At 38.5% G+C, this 21716-nt stretch overlaps 5 protein-coding genes across 7 annotated transcripts; 3 read left to right on the top strand and 2 right to left on the bottom strand.

Annotated features, from left to right (window-relative positions):
• The first annotated feature begins 775 nt into the window (after window positions 1-775).
• On the top strand, window positions 776-11126 carry LOC108116946 (NADP-dependent malic enzyme). The gene is given in 5 exon segments (XM_017229094.2): window positions 776-912; window positions 3285-4014; window positions 9067-9995; window positions 10054-10474; window positions 10476-11126. Coding segments are annotated over 5 exon segments (2484 nt in total). The 5' UTR covers window positions 776-850; the 3' UTR covers window positions 10818-11126.
• Window positions 11127-11699: 573 nt separating this feature from the next.
• Window positions 11700-12589, top strand: LOC108116938. The gene is made up of 2 exons (XM_017229085.2): window positions 11700-12101; window positions 12212-12589. The coding sequence occupies exons 1-2, from the start codon at window positions 11736-11738 to the stop codon at window positions 12485-12487; spliced, it is 642 nt and encodes a 213-aa protein (XP_017084574.2). The 5' UTR covers window positions 11700-11735; the 3' UTR covers window positions 12488-12589.
• A 261-nt stretch (window positions 12590-12850) lies between these two features.
• LOC108116936 lies at window positions 12851-15781 on the top strand. The gene is made up of 5 exons (XM_017229082.2): window positions 12851-12908; window positions 12983-13030; window positions 13104-13504; window positions 13560-13761; window positions 14159-15781. The coding sequence occupies exons 1-5, from the start codon at window positions 12894-12896 to the stop codon at window positions 15266-15268; spliced, it is 1776 nt and encodes a 591-aa protein (XP_017084571.2). The 5' UTR covers window positions 12851-12893; the 3' UTR covers window positions 15269-15781.
• LOC108116937 (insulin-like growth factor-binding protein complex acid labile subunit) lies at window positions 15778-21686 on the bottom strand. Of its 3 annotated transcripts, none has more exons than XM_017229083.2 (3): window positions 21124-21686; window positions 19340-19572; window positions 15778-17656 (listed from the first exon to the last, which is right to left on the bottom strand). In XM_017229083.2, the coding sequence occupies exons 2-3, from the start codon at window positions 19361-19363 to the stop codon at window positions 16073-16075; spliced, it is 1608 nt and encodes a 535-aa protein (XP_017084572.2). In that variant the 5' UTR covers window positions 19364-19572; window positions 21124-21686; the 3' UTR covers window positions 15778-16072. The 3 variants fall into 3 exon arrangements, with proteins under 3 accessions (XP_017084572.2, XP_017084573.2, XP_041674884.1); XM_017229084.2 differs by having other exon boundaries at window positions 19340-19544; XM_041818950.1 differs by lacking the exon at window positions 21124-21686 and having other exon boundaries at window positions 19340-20007.
• LOC108116939 lies at window positions 18250-19058 on the bottom strand. The gene has a single exon (XM_017229086.2). It carries the CDS (start codon window positions 18983-18985, stop codon window positions 18782-18784), a length of 204 nt encoding a protein of 67 aa, XP_017084575.1. The 5' UTR covers window positions 18986-19058; the 3' UTR covers window positions 18250-18781.
• Window positions 21687-21716: the final 30 nt, after the last annotated feature.

Below are 21716 nucleotides of genomic sequence, written 5' to 3'. Positions count from 1 at the left end.
CCGCCCAGAGGTCACTGCGATTAACCAACCGCTCAAGTTTTGTACGACTTCAAATGAAGTCCAACTCAGCGCCAAAGCTTCTCTAAGGCTGCAACAATTAATCAAATACAGTGAGGCTTCAAAATACGTTTGCTAATGGGGGATATATTTTTAAAATTCTGGGTAAATAGAAAAATGATTAAATTATTATTGGTTTTATTTCTAATCTGTGAGAATATTATAAATTAATACATATTTTCTTCTTAACGTTATATACACTATATTAACATATATTCTTGTTAACTTAATATAGATAGATAGATAGCATTATAGATATGAATTTTTAAAAATATAATCAAACCCAATCAATAATAATATATGTTATTTGTTTTCCACAAGTACCACTGTACCCGTCTGGGTCCACCTGAAATGACTCAACTCTCTAACAAATGTCGCGTGCTGCCTTCGTACTGGAGTGAGCGGGAGGGGGCGAACACACTACCCGCCTGCTCGCACCTGCAGTGGACATTCTCCTTTGGGCCGCTCGCTAACAAGTGGCCTCCGGTAGTCGAAAAGCCGCGATTCAAACGCGAGTTTAGTTTTTGATTCAGTTTCAGGCGGTTCAGTGTGGCTTAGTCCAGCGCATTTGCTAAAAACGCTCTTTTAATTTCAGTTATTAACGGATTTGAATAATTTAGACAAAAATACCGTGTGAACTAGCTTTCGCGTGTGTGAAAAATTCTCTATATTTATTATTCACAGTTATAGTTTTTCAGTTTTTCAGTTGATATATAACTTTTTAAATAAATAATTAACTTAAACTAAATACTTAGCTCCAGTTAGCTAATTAAACAAAACTTACAAACCGAAAATGGGTAATTCCAGTTCCATTTGCGCCGATCGCCATGTCATAAGGAATTTCGATGAAAATGGGTAAGAAAAGAAGTAGAAATAGTGCATAAAGTATAGCTGAATAAAAGGCAATGACAAACTTAAAGTGGAACTCAAACTGCGAGAGGTGGCTGAGAAGTTAATGGATTTTTTTGTACTTTTCGGAAATATTTAATTCTTAATCATAAGACAAATCAAACAAAATTGGATTTTAAGATGGAAAAAATTATACTATAAAAAATACCACTGCAAAAATTAAGAAATACATTTTTTAGCTGTTCTCTGTTTTTTCAAAAATTATTGTGTAGATCCTCCATTCGATTCTTTCCCAAGCTTATAGTTAAACCCAGCAACTACCTAGCTTTTCCTAGTGCAAGCCTAAAGCAAACAACCGCCTAAGATCACGCCCCCTTCATAAATCTATTTCTTGAAGTATCATTAGTGTTTAATGACGCGGTTTATTAGTGTTTTATCAGCGATTTACGAGCGACTCATCGAAGTTCCTGTAAAAAATAATTTCTGGCACACGACACGCCGCTCATCAATATGAAATCTATCTTTAATTACCGATTTTCGAATTGCATACAAAAAACGAAAAGCCAGGTGTGTTTCGTCCTCGTCTATAAAAAGAGACTAACTGAATTCGTTACAAAGCGAAGTTGAGGTAAATTGTTAATATTTATGAAGGTTACTCGGACACACATGCATATCAGAGATATTCCAATTTATTCGACAGCCGTGTGTTTTACTTTCAATTTTTGTGTAATAATTGAATAGAGCAGCCAGCCATCGAAGCAAAAGCGTTATTAACCCACAGGGCGCATGAGTGACTCAAGTGCGAAGTGAGGCGGGGACTCAAGCGATTCGGGACAATCAAGGTTAAGGCTAAGGTTTCTATTAGATTCGATCCGTCTGATAATTAGGTTTCTGCCTTGAGCCGTCTCTTTAAATTATTTATAGCAATTTATATATCACGAATATTGGAGGCAATTTTGGTGAGAACTGATTATATACCCCTTAAGGTGCCTTTAACCTTTTATTACAAGAATTTAAAACACAATTTAAATTATTAGGTAAAGTAACAATTTTTAATTCCACGATTATTATATTTTTTTCTTTTTATTTCTAATTTGTAAAATTTTTTTTAATAAATGTTAATAAAATTTTTGGGATATTTAGCAATAACTCAAATAAAATAGGTTCTTATTATGTTAAAGTTTAGGAAATCAAAAATATTTAAAGCAAAAATATTTGCATTTAAAAATTATTATTATTATTTCGACCTCCCTCTTTCTCGTGGAATATTTTTCACATGCTATTCACGCCTCTTAGCAATGTTTTCCAGGTTTCCGACAAATGATTTTTAGACTGATAATTATGGTTGTTATTATGTGCTACAGGTTCCAACGTTTAACAGTGTATATACATTTAAGTGTTTGTACCGCCCTTATCAGTCAGCTGATTTCCCCCGCCTACGACTATGACCATTAACCGATCCAACTAATCACAGAAAGAGCGAAAAAGAGCGCGAAAATAACAAAACAAACATCGCAAAACTGTAAATGTAAAAGAGAAAAGAGACTCGACCACAAAACCAATCGAATAATGCGGTTCAGTTTAGCACGAAAGCTGCAGCAAAGCAGACAAAAACTGACATATAGCGAGATAGTTACCGGGGAAATCAATATCAAAAGTTATTATAAGACATATTGAAAACATCACTAGCGCACGTCATGTTCTCGATCCTCCAACGCTGTTCTGGAATCAGAAAAACCTTTGGACGGCTGTGAGTGGAATATGAAAAACAACAGAAATACATATGTAATATAAGTATACAGTAATTGGACCATGGAACTAGAGGGTGTGTTCCTGGATCAGAGATAATCTGTGTCACTTTGTCACCGCCTATCGGTTCCCATCTCGAAGGCCTGTCTGAAGTGCATCACCTCACCGGGTTCACTGGGGCTTAATAAAGCGCCTGCCTACATCTCCACTGATATGAACAAACAATGTATACTGCAAGGGCCACATATTCTGATAAAGCAGCTGGGTTGAAAAATACTCTAACCCTTTTTTCCTCCCAAATCTTCGATTTTATTTTATTATTGAAAAAAAAATTTAAATACCGATAAATATAGAAAAATTATGGTTTAGTGAATTTGTCACCTATCGATAGTGCCCTTGACGGTAGGGTATCTTAAAGTCGCCTTTATCAATGCCTTTATTGTCTCTCCCGCATTGACATTCATTCACACTCAATGTGCTCTGAGTTTCTTTTCTTTAATTGAATTATAGAGAACATATCTCACATGCCGCCAGCACAATTCCGTTATTGTCCACTCTCCCTATTTCTCACACCCAGCCTCTCTCACCCACTCACCCCTTGTTTTGTCTGCTCTTTCTCTCTCCCTTAGCACACCGGTATACCCCACAGCCAACAACTCCCAAAGTCCTTCCAATGGCCAAATAACGCCACTGCACACACACAATCATGGGAAAGAGCTTGGCTACTACAAAACCACAATTCCCGTTGGAAGTTCTCTGAGCGAGAGCAATAGTAGCTGCTCTCACTGCCGCCGAACAGCTGATATGGGCTCCTCTCACCCAATGAGCAACAACAACAACAATAACAACAATGCACACACACAACGCACGGAGAGCGAAACCTGTGCTTGTAGTAGTCGTGTGTGTAAAAATCATACGACTACAACGACAACCACACTCGAATACGAACTTTCCAATTTCGCAAAACTAACGACACGAATCACAACGCAAAGCGCCGCCGCCGAAGTCGCAACATCGACGGATACGGATAGGGATAGAAATACGAATTCAACGGATCAGGGTGATATAGCCATAGTGAGCGATTTGCCCAAGGGTCTGCCGTTATCCTCGCGACATCACTGGAATCAGCTGCAGCGCAGTTTGCACGCCCTCCACTACCAACAACAACAACAGCAACATCAGATACGTTCTTATAGTAGTGAATCCCATAAAGACTTGGAAGACGAGATGAGTAAATCAAATGCAGATCTGGATAAATACGCCAACCGTGATCGCTTGGGCATTTGGGGAACTGGCGATAATGAAATTGTTGGCAGCATCTCCGGATTTAACCGACTTTTCGACAAACGCTACTCAAAGGTAAGTTCTATGTGCTCTTTAAGTTATCCAGTTCCGTGTCGATACCCCGACCTCCCTTTCCAGTGTCTTAAAGTTTAGTGGAAAAGTACCAGCCAAAGGTTTTAGGGTGGGTTTGCTTACTCGGCTTTTATTTCTTTTCGGTATTTTTGGGTATTTTTGTTATTGGGTATCAAAGGGAGGGACTTTTATTAGAGCTCTGTGTTAGAGGGAAATTTATTTAAAGGTGAATAAACCCGGAAGTTTTGCTTTAAGTCCTTAAATTTTTCCTTTGTGGAAAGGGATCCTGTATCCTCTCGTTTTACTCGAAATATTTCTTTTTAATTTTACTAGAAATGGAAATGGTTTACTTTAAACATAGTTAAAGGAAAAAATAAGTACAATTGACATTAAATAATGATCTAAAAAACAATTCCAATCTCTAGCTGGCCCTTGTTCTTGAAAAATGTGTATATTTTTTGTAGGCCAGTTGCTATTTTTGGAGCAAGCACGAGTATAAAAAATTCCAAATCATAAATACATAAATAACTATTAAGCGGAAATGTCATCTGACGAATTCAGAGCAAAAAAAAAAGAATGATACTTTTTGGCAGTGGCTTCATTTTTCGGAAAGTGGTGTGGGTGACCTTTAGATGACATAGAGAGCGAAAGAGATGGCAAATACACGCGCCACTTTGGAAGACCAAAGCTCATGGTTTTGTTGTATTTTTTGGTTGTTTTTTATTTTTTTATGGTGCCTGTCAAAGGCACAGAAAATCGATAGCCAACTTTTATAATTGAGCCAATTAAATAGTCTGTCAAATAGTGGAATTATAGGGTATGCCGAGGGTTTTCACGTTTCGGTTACGCAGCATTTGAGTACGAATTTATCTCAGATTGCAAATTTCAAGTTCAATGCTGGTGCATTTGTTTTGTTTTTCCTGCTTGCATTGGCTTTTACGCTATTTTCCCACAGAGACATGAATGAGCTAATGCACGAATGGTGGCACAAAATTTTCGAGAGCCATTCAAAGAGAGAAGGCGCATGGGCTTTGGGTTTTGGTTTTTTGTTTTTTTAAATGAGATGAACAGTGAAAGAAAAATATAGAAAAATGGAATACATCTTTAATCTTTAAATCTTTAATTTTAAAAACTGTATAATATATAAACCATTAGTTCCTTTAAGAAAATCATTTTGTAATTGAAAAGATCAACTTTTAGCTGTTTAAAAAATATTACAAATATTTATTTTTTCTCAGCTAAAAATCAGTAGAAAAGTAGGATGAATCAGTAAACATTTTAGCTATTATTTTTTACTGTGCAGCACCTAAATAAGCAAACTAAAAAGGGGGAGAAATCCGTAATGTAAACAGAAGCTCTACTAAGAACAATGAAGAGGCTCTCCAAAAATGCTGTTTCCTCATAACAATTACAATCGCCATTCTGTCCACTTACGTCACAGGCCACAATCGCACGATTTTCGTTAGACCGAAAACTAATAATTTAACCAGAAATTATCTTGGTTGGTTTTCCTTATCAAGAGGCTGTCACTACAGCCACTAAAGTTTGTTATTATTCCTTACACGCTGCAAATAAGTGACACTTGTTTATCTCAATTTGATTCCATGAACAGCTGAGGTTTGTTATGATTTCCTTGTGTTCCCCCCATGGAAAGTTTTCAGGTTCTTATCTTTATTTTTTGCAAGCAAATCAAGTAAAAGCAAACATTGCTAAATCAAGTCCCAACCAGCGAAAACTGACCTACATTCAGTCATAAATTTAACTTTGTTTCGAACAGCAGAAATAGAAGAACCGAATGACAATAATCCCCACATCGCTTGGTATCAGCTGTATATATATTATATATATTTATCTGTTTGTTTGCCCCGACTAAATACAGTTAGAGAATACAAAATTATTTGCATTTATACTCGCTTGTTTGTCGCTTTTCCGCTCTCGCTTTTGCTGTTATTTATCGGTGGTCTCAGGAAATTAAAAATTTAAACAAATTCAAGCGGTCAATGTGCTGATAGAGCAGAAAGCTCGAAACTTGTTGAAATAGTTGGATTATTTCATTGTTTACTTAGTGATTTATCGCTATTGGTTGTTTATATTGGGCAAGCAGAGAAAGAACAATATATAGTGTACTTGTCAATAGGTAAATGTTAGGTGGATGCCTTGAAAAATTGATATTAGGTGCAAAAAGGTGTCATTTATCGAATGGAGTTTAAATAAACTTTTTTTTGCTACTTTGCTTGTTGGATAATGTATTTAAATTTCTATCATAACTTGAAAAAATTAAGAAATTATTGTTGCCACTTGTTTTATGATTTGCTGGGTTTATTCCACTGTGACTCACTCTTAACGCTATGATTTGCTTCCGTTTCCAAGATTCTATGTAGGATAGCCTGATTCACTGACTTGTTCATCCACCTCCATCATTCCACATCGTGTGACCCACAAAAGACTATAGTTTAACCTGCTGAGAAACTGCGAAAAACCTTTTCATCATCTCACCTTTGTAGGGGAAACAATTTGCCAGAGATTGCCTGTTGTTGCTGTGTCTGTTTCGACGCGTGCTGATTAAAGCGGCGCTTTCGTCATCCGAATCGTATTCAAAGTTCAGAGACAGACTGCCATTGATGGGCGACTTAATGATTAGCTATATTATATATAGTGATCATCATGATAGCGATCATAATGATCGAACTGGTCGCGCCAGACAGTGCAAAAAGCGAAAAGACAAAATCAAAATAATCAGCCGAGCTCGCGCTAATTTGTGTTTTGGGTTCGTTTTTGGTAGTTGCCCCGATTTCTGTCTATTGTCGTTATTTTTTTCGTTTTCTTGTTTTTTGCAATATCATGCGAAATGTGTATGCGTAATGCCGGAGTTGCCCATTACGTATACGCATGTCTGGATTTCATAGCTGAGAGAAAAATTAATAGCCTAGCCCTTTACACATGTTGTTAATTTTTAAAGTACACGGAAACCACTTTATTGCAAAATTTAACACTTCAAAGTGCAACTAAAGAAATTATAAGTCAAGAAATAAATTTATACAAATTTAAAATATTTTTATACCAATTAAATAACATTTTTCTATAATTTTCTAAGCTATTATTTCAATTCCGATACTTAACCTATGTTTGGGGGTTTTTATGTGTGTGGCAAGCTCGGATGTTTGAAGCAGTTGATGGGGAATGAACGTATATATACATATATATAGTATATATATAGTTGCCGAATGGAGAATGGGGAATACTTGTTGCTAGGCGGTTTGTAAACACTTTCGCACGCTTATCGACGGTCGTGCGTTGCTTTCAATGTCAACGGTGTCGTTCTCTCGATTTTCGTTCGTATTTCACCAGCCCACCGATGACGTAGCAGCAGCACGATAATGGTTAATTTCGAGGCTCTTCTGGCACTAAACTATTGTTTATGGGGATCACTCGAGTGGTTTATTGTGCAAATATCAGGTTCAGTACTAATTGAATTTAAGCCGACACGATACTTGACATATGAACTTGCCTCTAAATTGTTATAGGCCTTTATTAGTTTCAATTTCACTGTTATGAGAGGATTTGTTGTCATTTACAACCTACTTTTATCTACAATTCCTATGAAAGAAATTCGTTTTAATCGAAAGCTTCTTGACTTTAAGTTGTCATTTTCAGCTGACGAGCCCCTAAAAATTTATAAAACCTTCGTGGTTTTCACAATTTTAAGATAAAGCGTAATTTTCTTTGCCTTTCACCATGAATTAGCAAAATAAAAAACTCGTTTCATTTAAATTAAACTAATTAGTGGTGAAGTGGGAACTAGCTGACTCATCTACGTCTTACGAAATAATAAAATAATTAAATCTATGGAAGTATAGATTTTAACTTGTTCAATAAAAAAAATATAAAAATATTTAAATGATTAAATATATTTAAAAAAAAAACAAATTAGATTCACATTAAATATATTGCGTGTCAGAAACTAGACAAAAATTTTAATTAAATACAAAATGACTAAATTACAGATGACTTAATAAGTATAATTTAAAATAATAACATAATTTGAGATAAAAGCGATAAGAAAATTGAATTTGTTATGAGAAAGAAATAAGCTTGATTGGCTAAAAACTAAAAAAAATTATGGATAGCTTAAAAATACAAATTTACATAGAGAAATTACACATTGAAGGCTAACATCAAATGTCCCAAGAGTCTTGTAATTACCTCTGACATTATGAAAAGACTTTGAAGGGTCACGACTTATTAAAAAAAACAGCTGCCACCAGTAAAGCTAGTGTAAGCACAAATAATTATTCTTTAACGTGCATATTAGCAGGTACATCCGTTATTTAAATGCCACATAATCTAACGTAATTTGTGTTTGAATGCCAACTTGCACGTATTTTTTATCGAGAAATGTGACCCAGACAAAAGTTTTGCAGCAACGCCCCCAACATATTCTCCGTGTTGTTTTGACCATTTCGATTATAATTCCAGCAACTACAAAGCAAAAACTTTCAAAAAACTAGTCGTAATTGTGCGTGTGAAACGAGGCCAAAGCTGATTCACTTCCCCTCAGAAAAATATATAGTATATGGTGTTTATATTAGAGATCCCAGTGCAAATCGCATTTCTAAAACTTGACTTTGAACTTGAAATCCGACTTGTGCCTGGGCGATAGATCGATCTAATCTGTGAAGGTCGCACGATGATGATGGTGGCCAGTTCCAGTCGGAATGTCTAGATGATGTAGGGGCGCGTGCTCGGGAATAAAAGCTAACGATAAGCCCATGCAAACTTTTCCACCATCCCACTTTTGTTTGTTTTTGTTTGAAAGGTTTTTTCTAATCATTTTATGGGGCGATCAGGCCATTCAAATTGAGTACAAGCATCAAAATTTGGAACTATTTATAGGTAAACATAATAAGGTATGATTTATTATGGAGTTGATTAGATGTCTAGACCTAAAGTTCTATTTATAAAAATGTTTTTTAGATTTTTCCCAAGCCCTAATTATGTATTTCTTAAGTTTTAAGTATCAACAGGAAACTAATTCTGTATCTTCTTTAATTCTAGGGCCTGGCTTTCACTCATGAGGAGCGCCAGCAGTTGGGAATCCATGGCCTCCTGCCCTACGTGGTTCGGGAGGGAAATGAGCAGGTAAGTCATTGCCGTGCTCTCTTGGATCGTCTGGAGCAGGACCTGGACAAGTACATGTACCTGATCAGTCTGTCCGAGAGGAATGAGAGACTTTTCTACAAAGTGCTTAGCTCCGATATTGGGCACATGATGCCTTTGGTGTACACCCCCACCGTCGGATTGGCCTGCCAGCGTTACAGCTTGATCTACATGAGCTCCAAGGGCATGTTCATCTCCATTAAGGATAAGGGACACGTCTACGATGTGCTGAAGAACTGGCCGGAAACGGATGTTCGTGCTATTGTGGTAACGGACGGTGAGCGTATCCTGGGATTGGGAGATCTGGGAGCTAACGGCATGGGTATTCCTGTGGGCAAACTGTCTCTGTACACAGCCTTGGCTGGCATTAAGCCATCGCAGTGCCTGCCCATCACCTTGGATGTGGGCACCAATACCGACAGCCTTCTGGAGGATCCTCTGTACATCGGTTTGCGCGAACGCAGAGCCACTGGAGAGCTCTACGATGAGTTTATCGATGAGTTCATGCACGCCTGCGTCCGTCGTTTCGGCCAGAATTGCCTGATCCAGTTCGAGGACTTTGCCAATGCCAATGCCTTCAGGCTGTTGTCCAAGTACCGGGATAACTTCTGCACCTTTAACGATGATATTCAGGGAACCGCTTCGGTGGCCGTGGCTGGACTGCTGGCCTCGCTGAAGATCAAGAAGACCCAGTTGAGGGATAACACACTGCTGTTCTTAGGCGCCGGAGAGGCTGCTCTGGGTATTGCCAACCTGTGTCTGATGGCCATGAAGGCTGAAGGTCTGTCCGAAGAGGAAGCCAAGGCGCGCATCTGGATGGTGGACAGGTAAATATATAAAAGGAATAATAATGCAACGTAAAGACTTACTATTTGTATCTTTTAGCCGTGGTGTCATCGTCCGCGATCGCCCAAAGGGTGGACTCACCGAGCACAAGTTGCACTTCGCCCAGCTTCATGAACCCATCGATACTCTGGTGGAGGCTGTGCGAAAGGTGCGTCCCAATGTGCTGATTGGAGCTGCTGCCCAGGGTGGAGCCTTCAACCAGGAGATCCTCGAGTTGATGGCCGATATTAACGAGACCCCGATCATCTTTGCTCTGTCGAATCCGACCAGCAAGGCGGAGTGCACCGCCGAGGAGGCGTACAACTTCACCAAGGGTCGTTGCATCTTCGCCAGTGGATCTCCCTTCGCCCCCGTGACGTACAACAACAAGAAGTTCTATCCTGGCCAGGGCAATAACTCCTATATTTTCCCTGGAGTGGCTCTGGGAGTTCTGTGCGCCGGCATGTTGACCATTCCCGAAGGAGGTCTTTTTGGTCGCCGCAGAGCGTTTGGCGGAGCTGGTCTCGAGGGATGACCTGACCAAGGGCAGCTTGTACCCACCACTCAACTCCATTGTCAGCTGTTCGGTGGCCATTGCCGAAAAGATTGTGGAGTATGCCTATAAGAATGGATTGGCTACAATCCGCCCCGAGCCGGCCAACAAATTGGCCTTCATCAAGGCCCAGATGTATGATCTGGACTATCCCCGCTCCGTGCCCGCCAACATACAAAATGTAAATCCAGATGGAGATCCATTCCGCCTAACCCCCAGAAACCAAAAGGAGTGGCCATCGCAAATATTCGGCAAGGGCGGCGAGCAGTAACCATGTTATTTATTTTATAATGTCGCACATCTGTCGTCTAGCATATAGCAAAATTTGTATCGCGCCTAACCAACCAACAACTTATCCACCAACCACTAGCCCCTGTTCGCAGCCCCATAGATTATTATTATTATGAAAGAAAAAGGAAATTATGGAATGTCATCAAGCAGCGGCTTTATAATTTTGTCTGATGTTGACTCTATGTAAATGGGAAATTGATCTATATAGATATGTAAACAAATTTTATGTAATCTTGAAAAACACAAACTACTCTAAGAATCTACAAATAAAAAAGTATAAATAAAAATACCCCAAATTTATGTTTTTGTACGATTGAAACGTTTTCTGGTTGAGATTGTTTTTTTTGGTTAAAATAGAACAAAATCTAAGCTTTTTAAAATATAAAATTGATATCAAAGATATAATTTAGCAAAATGTATAGATTTAGCTATTTATATTATTTGAATATTCAATTTAAAAGATAACTGATCCGCTGGAAAAATCGATAATAACGCAATTAACATCGATAAATAGCTCTTTTAATAAAGATGGACTTAATTTATAACTGAAATAAAATTCGTAACTAAAGACACGAAAAATAAAAATATGTATGATTAGGTAGTAAACTATATTATACTGAGGCCATTCATGTTTTTTCTTAAGTTGTTTTGGCAAAAAATATAGAATAATACTGCAAATCGCTAAAGCAGGCCATCCACAGCATGTTCGCGAGCATGTTGTGCTCGCCGAAATTTTTCTCGTGGATGGTAGTGTTCGTCGTCATATTTCGTGTTCGCAAACATGTTCGCATAAAATTGAATTCATTCTATTTTGTCCATGTTCGAAACAACATGCTCGCCAATGGATGGCAATTGTGAGATCGGTTCGTAGAGACAAGACGTGTTTGCGGAGCGCAAAATGAGCCGAAAATTTCTGCAAGAATTTATTGTTTGCTTAGAAAATGAGCCTGCTGTGTGGAATGCAAAATGCGAGGCGTATAAAAATAAAAATTTGCGAAATAAAGCATGGGAAGTGCTATTAGAAAAGTACAAAGAAATTGATGAGCGCGCCACAATAGACGAAGTTAAAAAAAAAGTGAACTCTTTGCGGGCGTCATATAGACGAGAAATACGAAAAATAAAGAGAAGTGAAAAATCTGGCGCTGGAACGGACGATGTGTACCAGCCGAGTCTGTGGTACTTCAGCGACCTTTCTTTCCTGTATGAAACAGAATCTTCGGTCGATGGAATCACCAGTTTTGATGACGGCGAGGAAAATGAAATAGTAAGTATTTTAAGTAAGTATTAAGTAAGTATTTTATAAGCAATACCTTAATTTGGTATCTAAAATTATAAATATGAAATACGTAATTAATTGTCAATTTTATTTTTTAGCCGAAGGCACCGAAACGAAAACATGATGAATCATCAGAGTCCCTACAGAAGGCAGTAACGCACTTGGACAACATAAGGGAAAAGCAACCAAAATGTGAAGCTGACATATATGCTGAAGGATGGGCTGCCATGTTCAAGCAGTTGTCAAAGGAGCAGCAGCTTTTTGCCAAAAAAGGCATAGACGAGCTCCTTATGCAAGGCCGTATGGATATGCTGACGTATCAAGGGGTGTCAAGCATTGCAAACATTCCAAATAAAAAAAAAAAAAAAAAATAAAATTGCAAATTTATTTAACAGCGACGAATACGTATAAACCAATTCATATGTAGTGTTACAAAATATAAAAAATAAAAGCTCTGGGGAGAAATTCGTGTTAGGAATTTCTCGTCTTCATAACCACTAGCTAAAAACCGCAAAGTCGCTGAAAGGCGTTCGTATTTATTGCCATCACTAGTTGGTGGCAAATGAAATTCAAGTTCACAAGCATGTTCGCCAACATGCTCGCCTGCGGATGGCCTACTTAATGGTTATATACATAGCAAAATCTAGCTATAATAAAGCTTACTTAAAAATACTAGTTGGAATACCCTTCACCACCGCATGCTGTCGGTATTTTTAGTATTTTAAATACAAGTAGTGTTGAATAAAATATAAAGCCTTTCTAAACAACAAAAGGTGGAACATGCAAGTGCTCAAGGTGCGTGGTGTCAATAGATCGGCAATAAACTATAGAATATAGTCTAAATATAATGTATTCAATTTTCATTGCAGCTAGGTATTGAGCAACGCCAATTGGCGGACGACCTTAAGCAGAAACAGGTGAGTGCCGTGTCGAAAAACAGAGGCTATAAATAAAATACCTTAACTAATGCTTAATGCATAACAAAACCAGGTAATCCAGGATCGCCTGCTGCAAAAGATCCTGTTCTCGAAGCGCCTTCTGGTGGACCATGTGGAGGCACTGGAACAATGCATGCAAGAGCTGCAGACCGCCTCAAATCCCGGCCGGCAATTGCTGACCCCAAGGAATGCCTGTCTGATATTGGGAGGCACTCTTTTGGAGCACCTGATAACCCCCAGGGGCATTCGGTATACGATGGTACCATCCATCCTTATAACCGGCACCTTTGCTGCCTTGTGCGCTGTAAAGAGCGTCTTCGTTTGCCGTAATAAAATCGTGGAAAGAAAATTGGAGCAACTAGTCAAGACCATCGATGAATTCGGAAACTGCATCCGGCGGAATATGACTTACTTTCAAGAGATTATTATCATGAAGCAGGCTGAGTTGATAGAGTAAGCATATATATTAAGTCTTAGTAAGAATGTTACCAAACATAATCCTCTACAGATCCCGCCAGATTGAGCGTGCCTGGGATTGCATAACGGCCGCCAAAGAGGTTACCGAGATCTTATATGATGCCACCCGCAAACTGGAGACGGATTATCCGCTGCCGGCGAAATACGGATCATATTATGCACCGATGGAGGAACTACGGGAGTGCGAGTACTTCAAGAATAATGTCACGGACTACAGTCCCAAGCACATAAAGGTATGCAGGAGATTGATTGCAGAAGATAGTTTTTAGGGCTAACAAATAAGAGTAGTTACTTAAAAGTTGCGGCTCTATCTTATATTTAAGTTTCCATTAAACTTAGAAACAAATAGATGTCGGTTAACTAAAAAAATCAAAATAATGCAATAAACAAGACTCCTTTTGCTTATTCACAGTGCACTTTGTAATCTTTAATGACGCACTCAACTGATAGCAAAATTATATATTACTTTTGTAGTCATTAAGCCGATTAAAGTTGAATGCGGTAGTAGAGAGCCATAAACTGTGTTAAATAATATCATAGTCAAAAGATTTACTATAGGTTATCTTCTGCTTAATGATTAACGAATAATTACTTAGAAAAAATATTTGACAAATTTTAAATTTTTCATAGGATTTTCACAATATCTTTGCCTACGTGCAGTCACAGTACCTGCTTCGTCTGGCCCTAACCATCACCACTCGCCCATCGATTTCCCAGCTAACCGAAGATCTGGTAAGGATCGACTGCCTAGTGCGACAGTTGGTGCAGGAGGAGGAGCAGCATTTTAGCAATCTAGCAATGGCCATGCAGAACAAGAAGCAAATGGAACTGGCCGAGTTGAATGCCACCAAAACTGAGCAGCAGCGGAGTGGACCCATTGCCGTGCTGCAGCATTCCTCCCTTAAACTGAGTGCCTGCATGGTAGCCGTGGCCGGTGAATGCCAAGCTCTGGACGTGACTCTTCAGCAACTTACTGCGACGGAGGCGGCGAACAGAAATAACTCAAAGGAGCTGGTGGCCGTGGCCAATAATATGCATGGTATCGAAAATGCCTTAGCTGTTTGTTGTGATGATTTCCAGCGATTGATGTTGGTTTACAACAAATTCCTGCACAGCCAGCTGGATTTGGAGGGAGAGTTACCAAAACCCAAGCAGGATCTGGATGACGAATTCCCCGAGAGTATCCTAAGGGTAGAGTTCTCCCAGAATGTAGATGGACCGCAGCAGAAAGATGATTTCTATGCCTACATGTACGATGAAAACGATGACCATCAGTTCGAGGCTGAGCAGAATGCTCCTTTTCCTTCACCGGAAAAGGAACTGCTTAACTTCGAAAAGCGCATTACCAAAGGCAGGTTTAAGCCTGTACTCAAACAGCTCAAGGATCGCATCGATCCCATACGACAGGTAATGCTGGAGAAGGAGCGTGAAGTTCTGGAATCCAAGGGCATAAATGTGGACGAGCTCTTTGGCAAAATGGAAAATATGGAGCAAGAACAGAAGGACAACCGACTTGCAGATGCTAAAACCTCTCCGACCTATGATTCCTCCTCCTCTAATTCGGATTCAGATTCTGCCGACGAAGAGGTCTTCAAGCGACGCAGCAAACAGCACAAGGAGCGTGATAACTTCGCCGAAATGCGTCAATTTCTGGCCCAGAAGCAGGCCATCAATCTGTTTAACTTACCACCATCACCTGTGGCCGCCGCTGAAGAGGAGCTGCTCGAAAGTGAATGCTAAATTGATCGTTTTTTTTTTTGTTGGTCACATGCCTACTATCTCCTTTGCTCTGGGTATTATCTCTGTTTAAGCTTTTATCGGTTATCTGGCCAACTGGTCAGATAAACTCTTCGCCAAGCGATGCCACTTCAGGCTGAAACCCATATCCTGCCCCTTGGTTGTTCCTTTGTTTACGTTTCCTAAAGCAATTTTATAAACTCAAGAAAAGTTTTTAAGTAGATCAACGATATGTGAGCAAGCTTTGCGGAAATCTGTACATTTTAATTTGACTTCTAGTCGAGCATGAATTTCTTTGTTTAAACTACTTTAACAGCCTCTTAATGGACAAAGAAACTATTATTATATTTTAAATATTAAAGTTGACCTCAAAACATATGTATAAACCACTTCTTCATAAACTTCACATAAGAAAACAACTTTTTGTTTGTAGTTTTCATTTCTTAACGAAGTAGATAAATAAAAATATGAACATTAGTTTTTACCCATATCCAAAGATATCAAAGGTGAAATTGATTTTGAAAATGTTTTATTACACACTAAATGTTTGGAACTTAAGTACAATACAAACATCGATGGCATCACTAAATACTAGGGGGTTATAGATTTAAGGGTACTGGGAATAGGAATCGGAGGATTAGCTCCATTGTGGGATTTAATACAGAGGAACACCTATATATATACATGATAGCACGCACAGGAAGTCTTTTTTTCGGTTGGATTCGCAACACTGTCGTGGAAATCTTTGGCTCGAAACTTGTGCAGCTAGCTCGGATTTGGAAACCGAATTAGGATCTTAATACCGTTCTAGGCATTGGCAGCACCCGTGGTGGCACCACTGTTGCTTCCGGCATGGACGTTGTTGAATTTACTGGCCACCGAAGCGGGTTGCAGCTGCGAGAATTGCGACAGATTGCTACCCCTTACGCTGGTGTATCGAATGGGTTGTACCCCATAATCACTGCCCTTGAGACGCCGTCGTATACAGACCACAACGAATCCGATTACCAGGCCAATTACTAGAACAATACTGGCTATAATGGCGGTCAGTATAATATAGCGACGTCGCAGGAATCGCGGTGGCTCCTCATCTACTTCACGGTATTTCTTTGGTATCACCATCGTACAGATCCTTTGCGCTGTCAAGTTGGAGAGCCGTGATCCGGCGAGTAGATATGGAGTTTCACAACGGGCTTCGGCACTATCTGTTTCCCGTTCGATGTGGGAAATTCCAGTTAGCTCCAGGGCTTTGAAGAGTTCGCAACTGCAGTACCAAGGATTTCGCGAGATACTAAGTCGACGAAGACGTGGCCAGGGTTCTGTATTATTGGTACTATTGTTAGAACTGGAGATATTAAGGGTCAAAGTGCTCAATGCATTCCTGGACAAATCAACTTGCGACAAGTTCCGACTACTTAGCAAATCCTCCAGCTCCAAGTGTTCCAATTTGGGATTTCTGGAGCAATCTAGCTGCTCCAAGGCAGGCAAATTCAATGCTCCCTTCTCCAAACTTCTCAAAGATGGCATGCCACTGATATTCAGTCGTTTTAGAGATTCCAAGCCATGAAGACTGTTCTCCTTGAAAGTCAGGAAGGTATTCCCAGCCAAATTTAGTTGTACCAACGCCTTGCTTAACTGCTGGAGGCTGGCAGGAATTGTACTAAACTCATTTCCTGAGACATCTAGGATACGGAGGCTGGCCAACTTTGGAAAAAGCTGTGGTGGCAGGGTCATCAACCCATTGCTAGAGATATCCAATCTTTGCAATGTAGTAACCGATGCAATAGCTGCCGTAGTGGCTTCATCTAGGGAACTCAATTTATTGTAGCCCAAATTCAACCTGATCAAATGTGGAGTGTGCTCGAAGAGCCGCCGATCCAGACGAGATATTCGATTGTGGCTCAAGTCCAGATCCCGTAATCCAATCGGCTCGTAGCGAGTGTTGCGGAAAGGACCTCTAAAGAGATCCGGGACCAATGCATCATTAGTTAGCTCATTCCAGCTGAGGTAGAGGGCCTCCACATTGGGCACGTCCATGAAGAGGGGAGCCTGCAGATCCTGCAGACCACAATGCCGGCAGGAGAGGGTTAAGGTGGCATTTGTGGCCGGCAGCTGTTGAAGTAACTTAATCCTATTGCCCGAGTATGATACCACTATCTCCGAAGAAGCTCCTGCCGCTATCGCTTGGCTTCCGAACTCCTGTGGCCAGCGGGCCAGGATATGCTCAAAATTCCTCACCGAGCAATCCAGGTTGAAGTGCGTCGCACGATCACTATCCTGATTTCTCAGGCATACGCAGGTCTGGCAGATATCGGTCACCGGTTGATAAGGGATGTCCTCGTGCTGGCCTTGAACTGCGGTAGCCAGAAGGAATACCGTTTCAGTAAGGAGCTGCAAGGAGACAATGAGTTAAGTAATTTAAAATTGCCAATTATGTTTATGGTCACTGAAATATAGGGTCACTTATTATGATAAATTTTTGCCAAATTTTCATCATTTTATCATCAAATTTGAACTTTCAATGAAAAATTGGCCTGAGGTTGTGTTTAAGATTTGAATTCGAGATGTAAATGAATCATTTTTGTCTTTTGCCTTTTGATTAATTTGCATTGAAATCTATAAGAATAAAATTAGAATGTAATTAAATTATAAAATAGAAAAACTTTAACCAGAAATACATTTAAATAAACAATATGTTTATAAAAATTAAAGAAGTAAATGATGCATTTATATATATACCAAACTTTGTTTACAAATTTGTCTTTATCTCTTTCATCGAGTACGAGAAAGAAAAACATTTGAGAGTGCTGATTACCAAAAAAGATTAAAGTATTTCCCGGAAAACCAACCTGAGTAATTTGCACGTGTTATTGTTCCTTGATAAACTTTGCTACATATTACATACATTGTTCTGACCGTGGCCGGGCTATTATACATATATCTGCATCTGATTCTGAGCTGATTCTCATATGTCACGAAAAGTACAAGTTTTCAGACAGACGAAAGTACTTTAAAAGACCAGTAAGGTTGGCGCCAATTATATATGTAATTAAATTGCTAAAATCAAGGGGTTCGACAGCTGAGACTTGTGAAGAAATTCAATGCAGTACTGCAAGACCAGACTTTTATAGAATTTTTGCATAGAAAAGGTAATTTGATGGCCGTTGAAAGGAAAAGTAAATTGGCATTTACTTATATATAATTGATGGAATTTTATACTTAGCAAAAGTATAATCTAATGTATGACAGGGTTAAACTAAATAATCTTGTTTACTCAACCTACAAAAAATCAATCATTTCTGGGTCAATATAAAAAACAAAGAAAATAAAAATGTTCTTGATGTTAACAATTGATAGATTTAATCATAAAATAAACAAACAAATATATTTCACTTTAAAGTATTTTGAAATAGATTTAATCAAAAAAGTACTCATAGTACATTTTCGTTCTTTGATATCCTTTATATACATTCATCTAATATAAGATAGTTTCCATTGTTCTGAACTCCTTTATTACTATGTAACATAGTCCACCTGAAGGACCTTGATCATGATTAAATCAAGCAAAATATCCTCTGCTTTGGCTATCAAACATAGTGAATAAAAGATTTCGGCCATTTTTCTCAATTTTTCTGCATTATGTTGCATTTTCTTTAAAATCTTGGAATATATTGTAATCGGTATCCGTGCTACGGCTTCTTTCAAGAATCTTAAAAACATGAAATTATATTTTTGAAAAAAATTTTTGGGTTTTATCTTTGAAGGAAAACCCAAAACTAGAAGGTAATGTGTACTTAAAATTCTTGACATATAAACAAAACAAATATGAATCATCTGATTGACTCATACATCTCTAATAACCTATGACATCCTATATTTTTTAACTGTAAATTGAGTGTCCGAAAGGAGGTCATATCATCAGTAGTTGTGTTTAATAAAAAGGTCTCCCCATACTTCAGGTTTTTTTTCAGGGAACAGCTTTATAGGAAATACTCTGTGATCCCACTATCTGAACCGAAAGTATGTGCGATAAGATAAGGTTACTGTTTTGGAAAGGCTGAAATATTTACTCACCAATAGCAAAAATTTGTGCTTCATTACGGTATGGGCTTCGCTTGTTTCCCTACTTAAGCGTTACAAATTTCGAGATCTGTTAGTAACTTTATCTATATCTTCTTTAAATTGCACTTAAGATTTTTCGTTATTTTTCTTTAATATTGTTTTTTTTTTATATTTTTCACTTCAGGCAGCACTGAACTGCTCTCTTTGGAATATAGAACTAAATTAATGATTCAAGCCGCCGTGGACTGTTGGCATTATTTGTTTTGATTAGATATCGGCGGAGAGAGAGATAGTGAGAGTATGTCTCTTTTAGGTTCCCTCTCGATTCTCTCGCATGCTCTCTCTCAGCTGGAAATGATCACTTAAGTAAAAGTGAATTCTAATTGAGTCATCGTCGGGGTCTACTGTTTTTTGGACTCTCAGAACACATTTCTTCCCCCTCTATCTCTGCACCTCTCCACAAGGTCGTTAACGTTGCTTTTCTTGCTTTCTTCGCCAGCTAATTTGTTCAGAGCCCACTTTTAACCTGGTTAAAAAGGAATCTCTCTACAAAAATAGCAAAAACAGGTCAACATCCCTAATCTCTTTTTTTGTAAATCCTACTAATTTAATTATATATAATTTTGAGGTAAGTTTTTGGTTGGCTCATAATTATTTAAGATTTTTCAAAATTTAAATTTGTATGCTTAACACATTACTTTTATTGGTAATTTTAAATTTTTAATCTCCAAAAAATATTAAAAAAGACAATCATTTTTCTTATTGCATTTTAATAAATTTTCAATTTAATAAAATTTAAAAAAAAAAAACATTTTTATAAATTCAGTTATAAGTCAAGCTATAGAAGTTTTACTGTGCTTCGAGCTGATTATTCTAAGATAAGATAAGACTTTGTCTCTCGATGTGGCAACAAATGGCGTTGGAGCCCAAACAACAGAATGCTGAGCTCGTTGAATCAACTGTGGGGTTGATTCTCAAACTGACTTTTGAATTTTGATTCACCAATTACATGCGATCGCAATTGCAAGTGTCACTTGGTTTCATTGAACTTGCTGGCTGGCAGCTGGAAGGGGGAGTATCAAGAATCGAGAGCAAAGAATTGAGAATCGAGAACGGAGAATTGAGCTGTTCGCAGCTGCCAACGATGAGAAAGGCAAACAAGAAGTGTTTGTGGCTCTGGAATTGGTTGCATAAACAAAACACTGACGAAGTAAACCGACCGCAGCCAGACCAATGTTGCCCAGACACTTGTGACTCACGATCGTACTGAAAGCAAATACAGTGGACACTAAGATAAAAAAATTTATAATTTTTATTAATTTTTGCCATTAATGAAATCTTAAGCAAAAAATGTTGGGATAATGAATGAACTTTTTGATACTAAAAAGCATTCTTGTTTCAAGCAAAATAGAAATGTAAACATAGATAGGAAAATCTTAAAAAATGCACAAAATTCATCATCTAAGGTTTCGATTGGTTGAATTTGTAAAATCACTTTAACTAAAGATAAGTTAGATTATTTAAAGAACTTTAATCAATAGTTCCTATTTATAAAACTTCTTAACAAAACTGTCCATTTATCTTCCTTTGAAATCTACAGGCAAACCCTTTCTTTTAAAAAAGTGGCATCCAATTTATATTTCTTGCTGTATTCTTATCTGGTATCTACTGTGAATGTTCTCTCAAGAGATTTGATCTCTGTCGCCTCTCCTTCAATTGGTTTTCTTTCAAATAAGCCGCAGTGGAGGAGAAGAAGAAAGAGGAGTCACATCCGTGGCTGAGTTCCATGTGCTTACTAGTCGTTAGTCTGTGTTTAATTTAATGATTAAGGCTTTTTGCATATTCCGTGAACTGCACGCGACCCAACCGCACACACAATTCAAATAAATGCCCGACGAGTGCAAATGAAACCCGTTTGTGTTTGCTGCGGTTACTGATGATGTTGGTGCTCCTGCTGCTGCTGTTGCACTTTTGCAGCTGCTTGGGGAATGATGCTCATCCTCTTCTTGAAATTAAAAACACGCGCGAAGATCTAAAACCGAAAGCGGAAACCCCTTTTTCGTAGAAAAATAACCAGCGAACGATCTCTACCTGTCCGCCGCTCGAATCGAACTGAACAAAAAGCTGAAACTGGAAATTTGCTGCTGCTGGATCGAGATTCCCGTTCCCGTTCCCACAAAAAAAAAAAAACAAAGTGGACACAGTGCTCCCCCCGAAAAGAAAACCGGTCGCGGGGCTCACTGGCCGAATTTGAAAGCGAGACTGTGGCACATTGTTTATGCCACACAGTGCCTTTTTGATGGGGGCAATATTAATGGCTGGCAGCTGCACTTCTCCAAATGTCAGGGCTTTAAATGGGAACCAACCGGAAATGGTATCCAGACCATCA

This window comes from Drosophila eugracilis, unplaced genomic scaffold, assembly GCF_018153835.1.
Source record: "Drosophila eugracilis isolate 14026-0451.02 unplaced genomic scaffold, ASM1815383v1 contig_415, whole genome shotgun sequence".
NCBI classification, from domain to species: Eukaryota; Metazoa; Arthropoda; class Insecta; order Diptera; family Drosophilidae; genus Drosophila; species Drosophila eugracilis.
Note: the sequence above shows the minus strand (reverse complement) of the source record. Positions and strands in the feature narration are given on the sequence as shown.

Coding starts and splice junctions, on each gene's coding strand:
- LOC108116938 (XM_017229085.2), top strand. CDS start 11,736: ATGAGCCGAAAATTTCTGCAAGAATTTATTGTTTGCTTAGAAAATGAG. Junction 12,102..12,211: donor ACGGCGAGGAAAATGAAATA/GTAAGTATTTTA, acceptor TTTATTTTTTAG/CCGAAGGCACCGAAACGAAA.
- LOC108116936 (XM_017229082.2), top strand. Junction 13,031..13,103: donor ACGACCTTAAGCAGAAACAG/GTGAGTGCCGTG, acceptor TAACAAAACCAG/GTAATCCAGGATCGCCTGCT. Junction 13,505..13,559: donor AAGCAGGCTGAGTTGATAGA/GTAAGCATATAT, acceptor AATCCTCTACAG/ATCCCGCCAGATTGAGCGTG.
- LOC108116939 (XM_017229086.2), bottom strand. CDS start 18,985: ATGTTTTTAAGATTCTTGAAAGAAGCCGTAGCACGGATACCGATTACA.
- LOC108116937 (XM_017229083.2), bottom strand. CDS start 19,363: ATGAAGCACAAATTTTTGCTATTG. Junction 17,657..19,339: donor AGCACAAATTTTTGCTATTG/GTGAGTAAATAT, acceptor GTCTCCTTGCAG/CTCCTTACTGAAACGGTATT.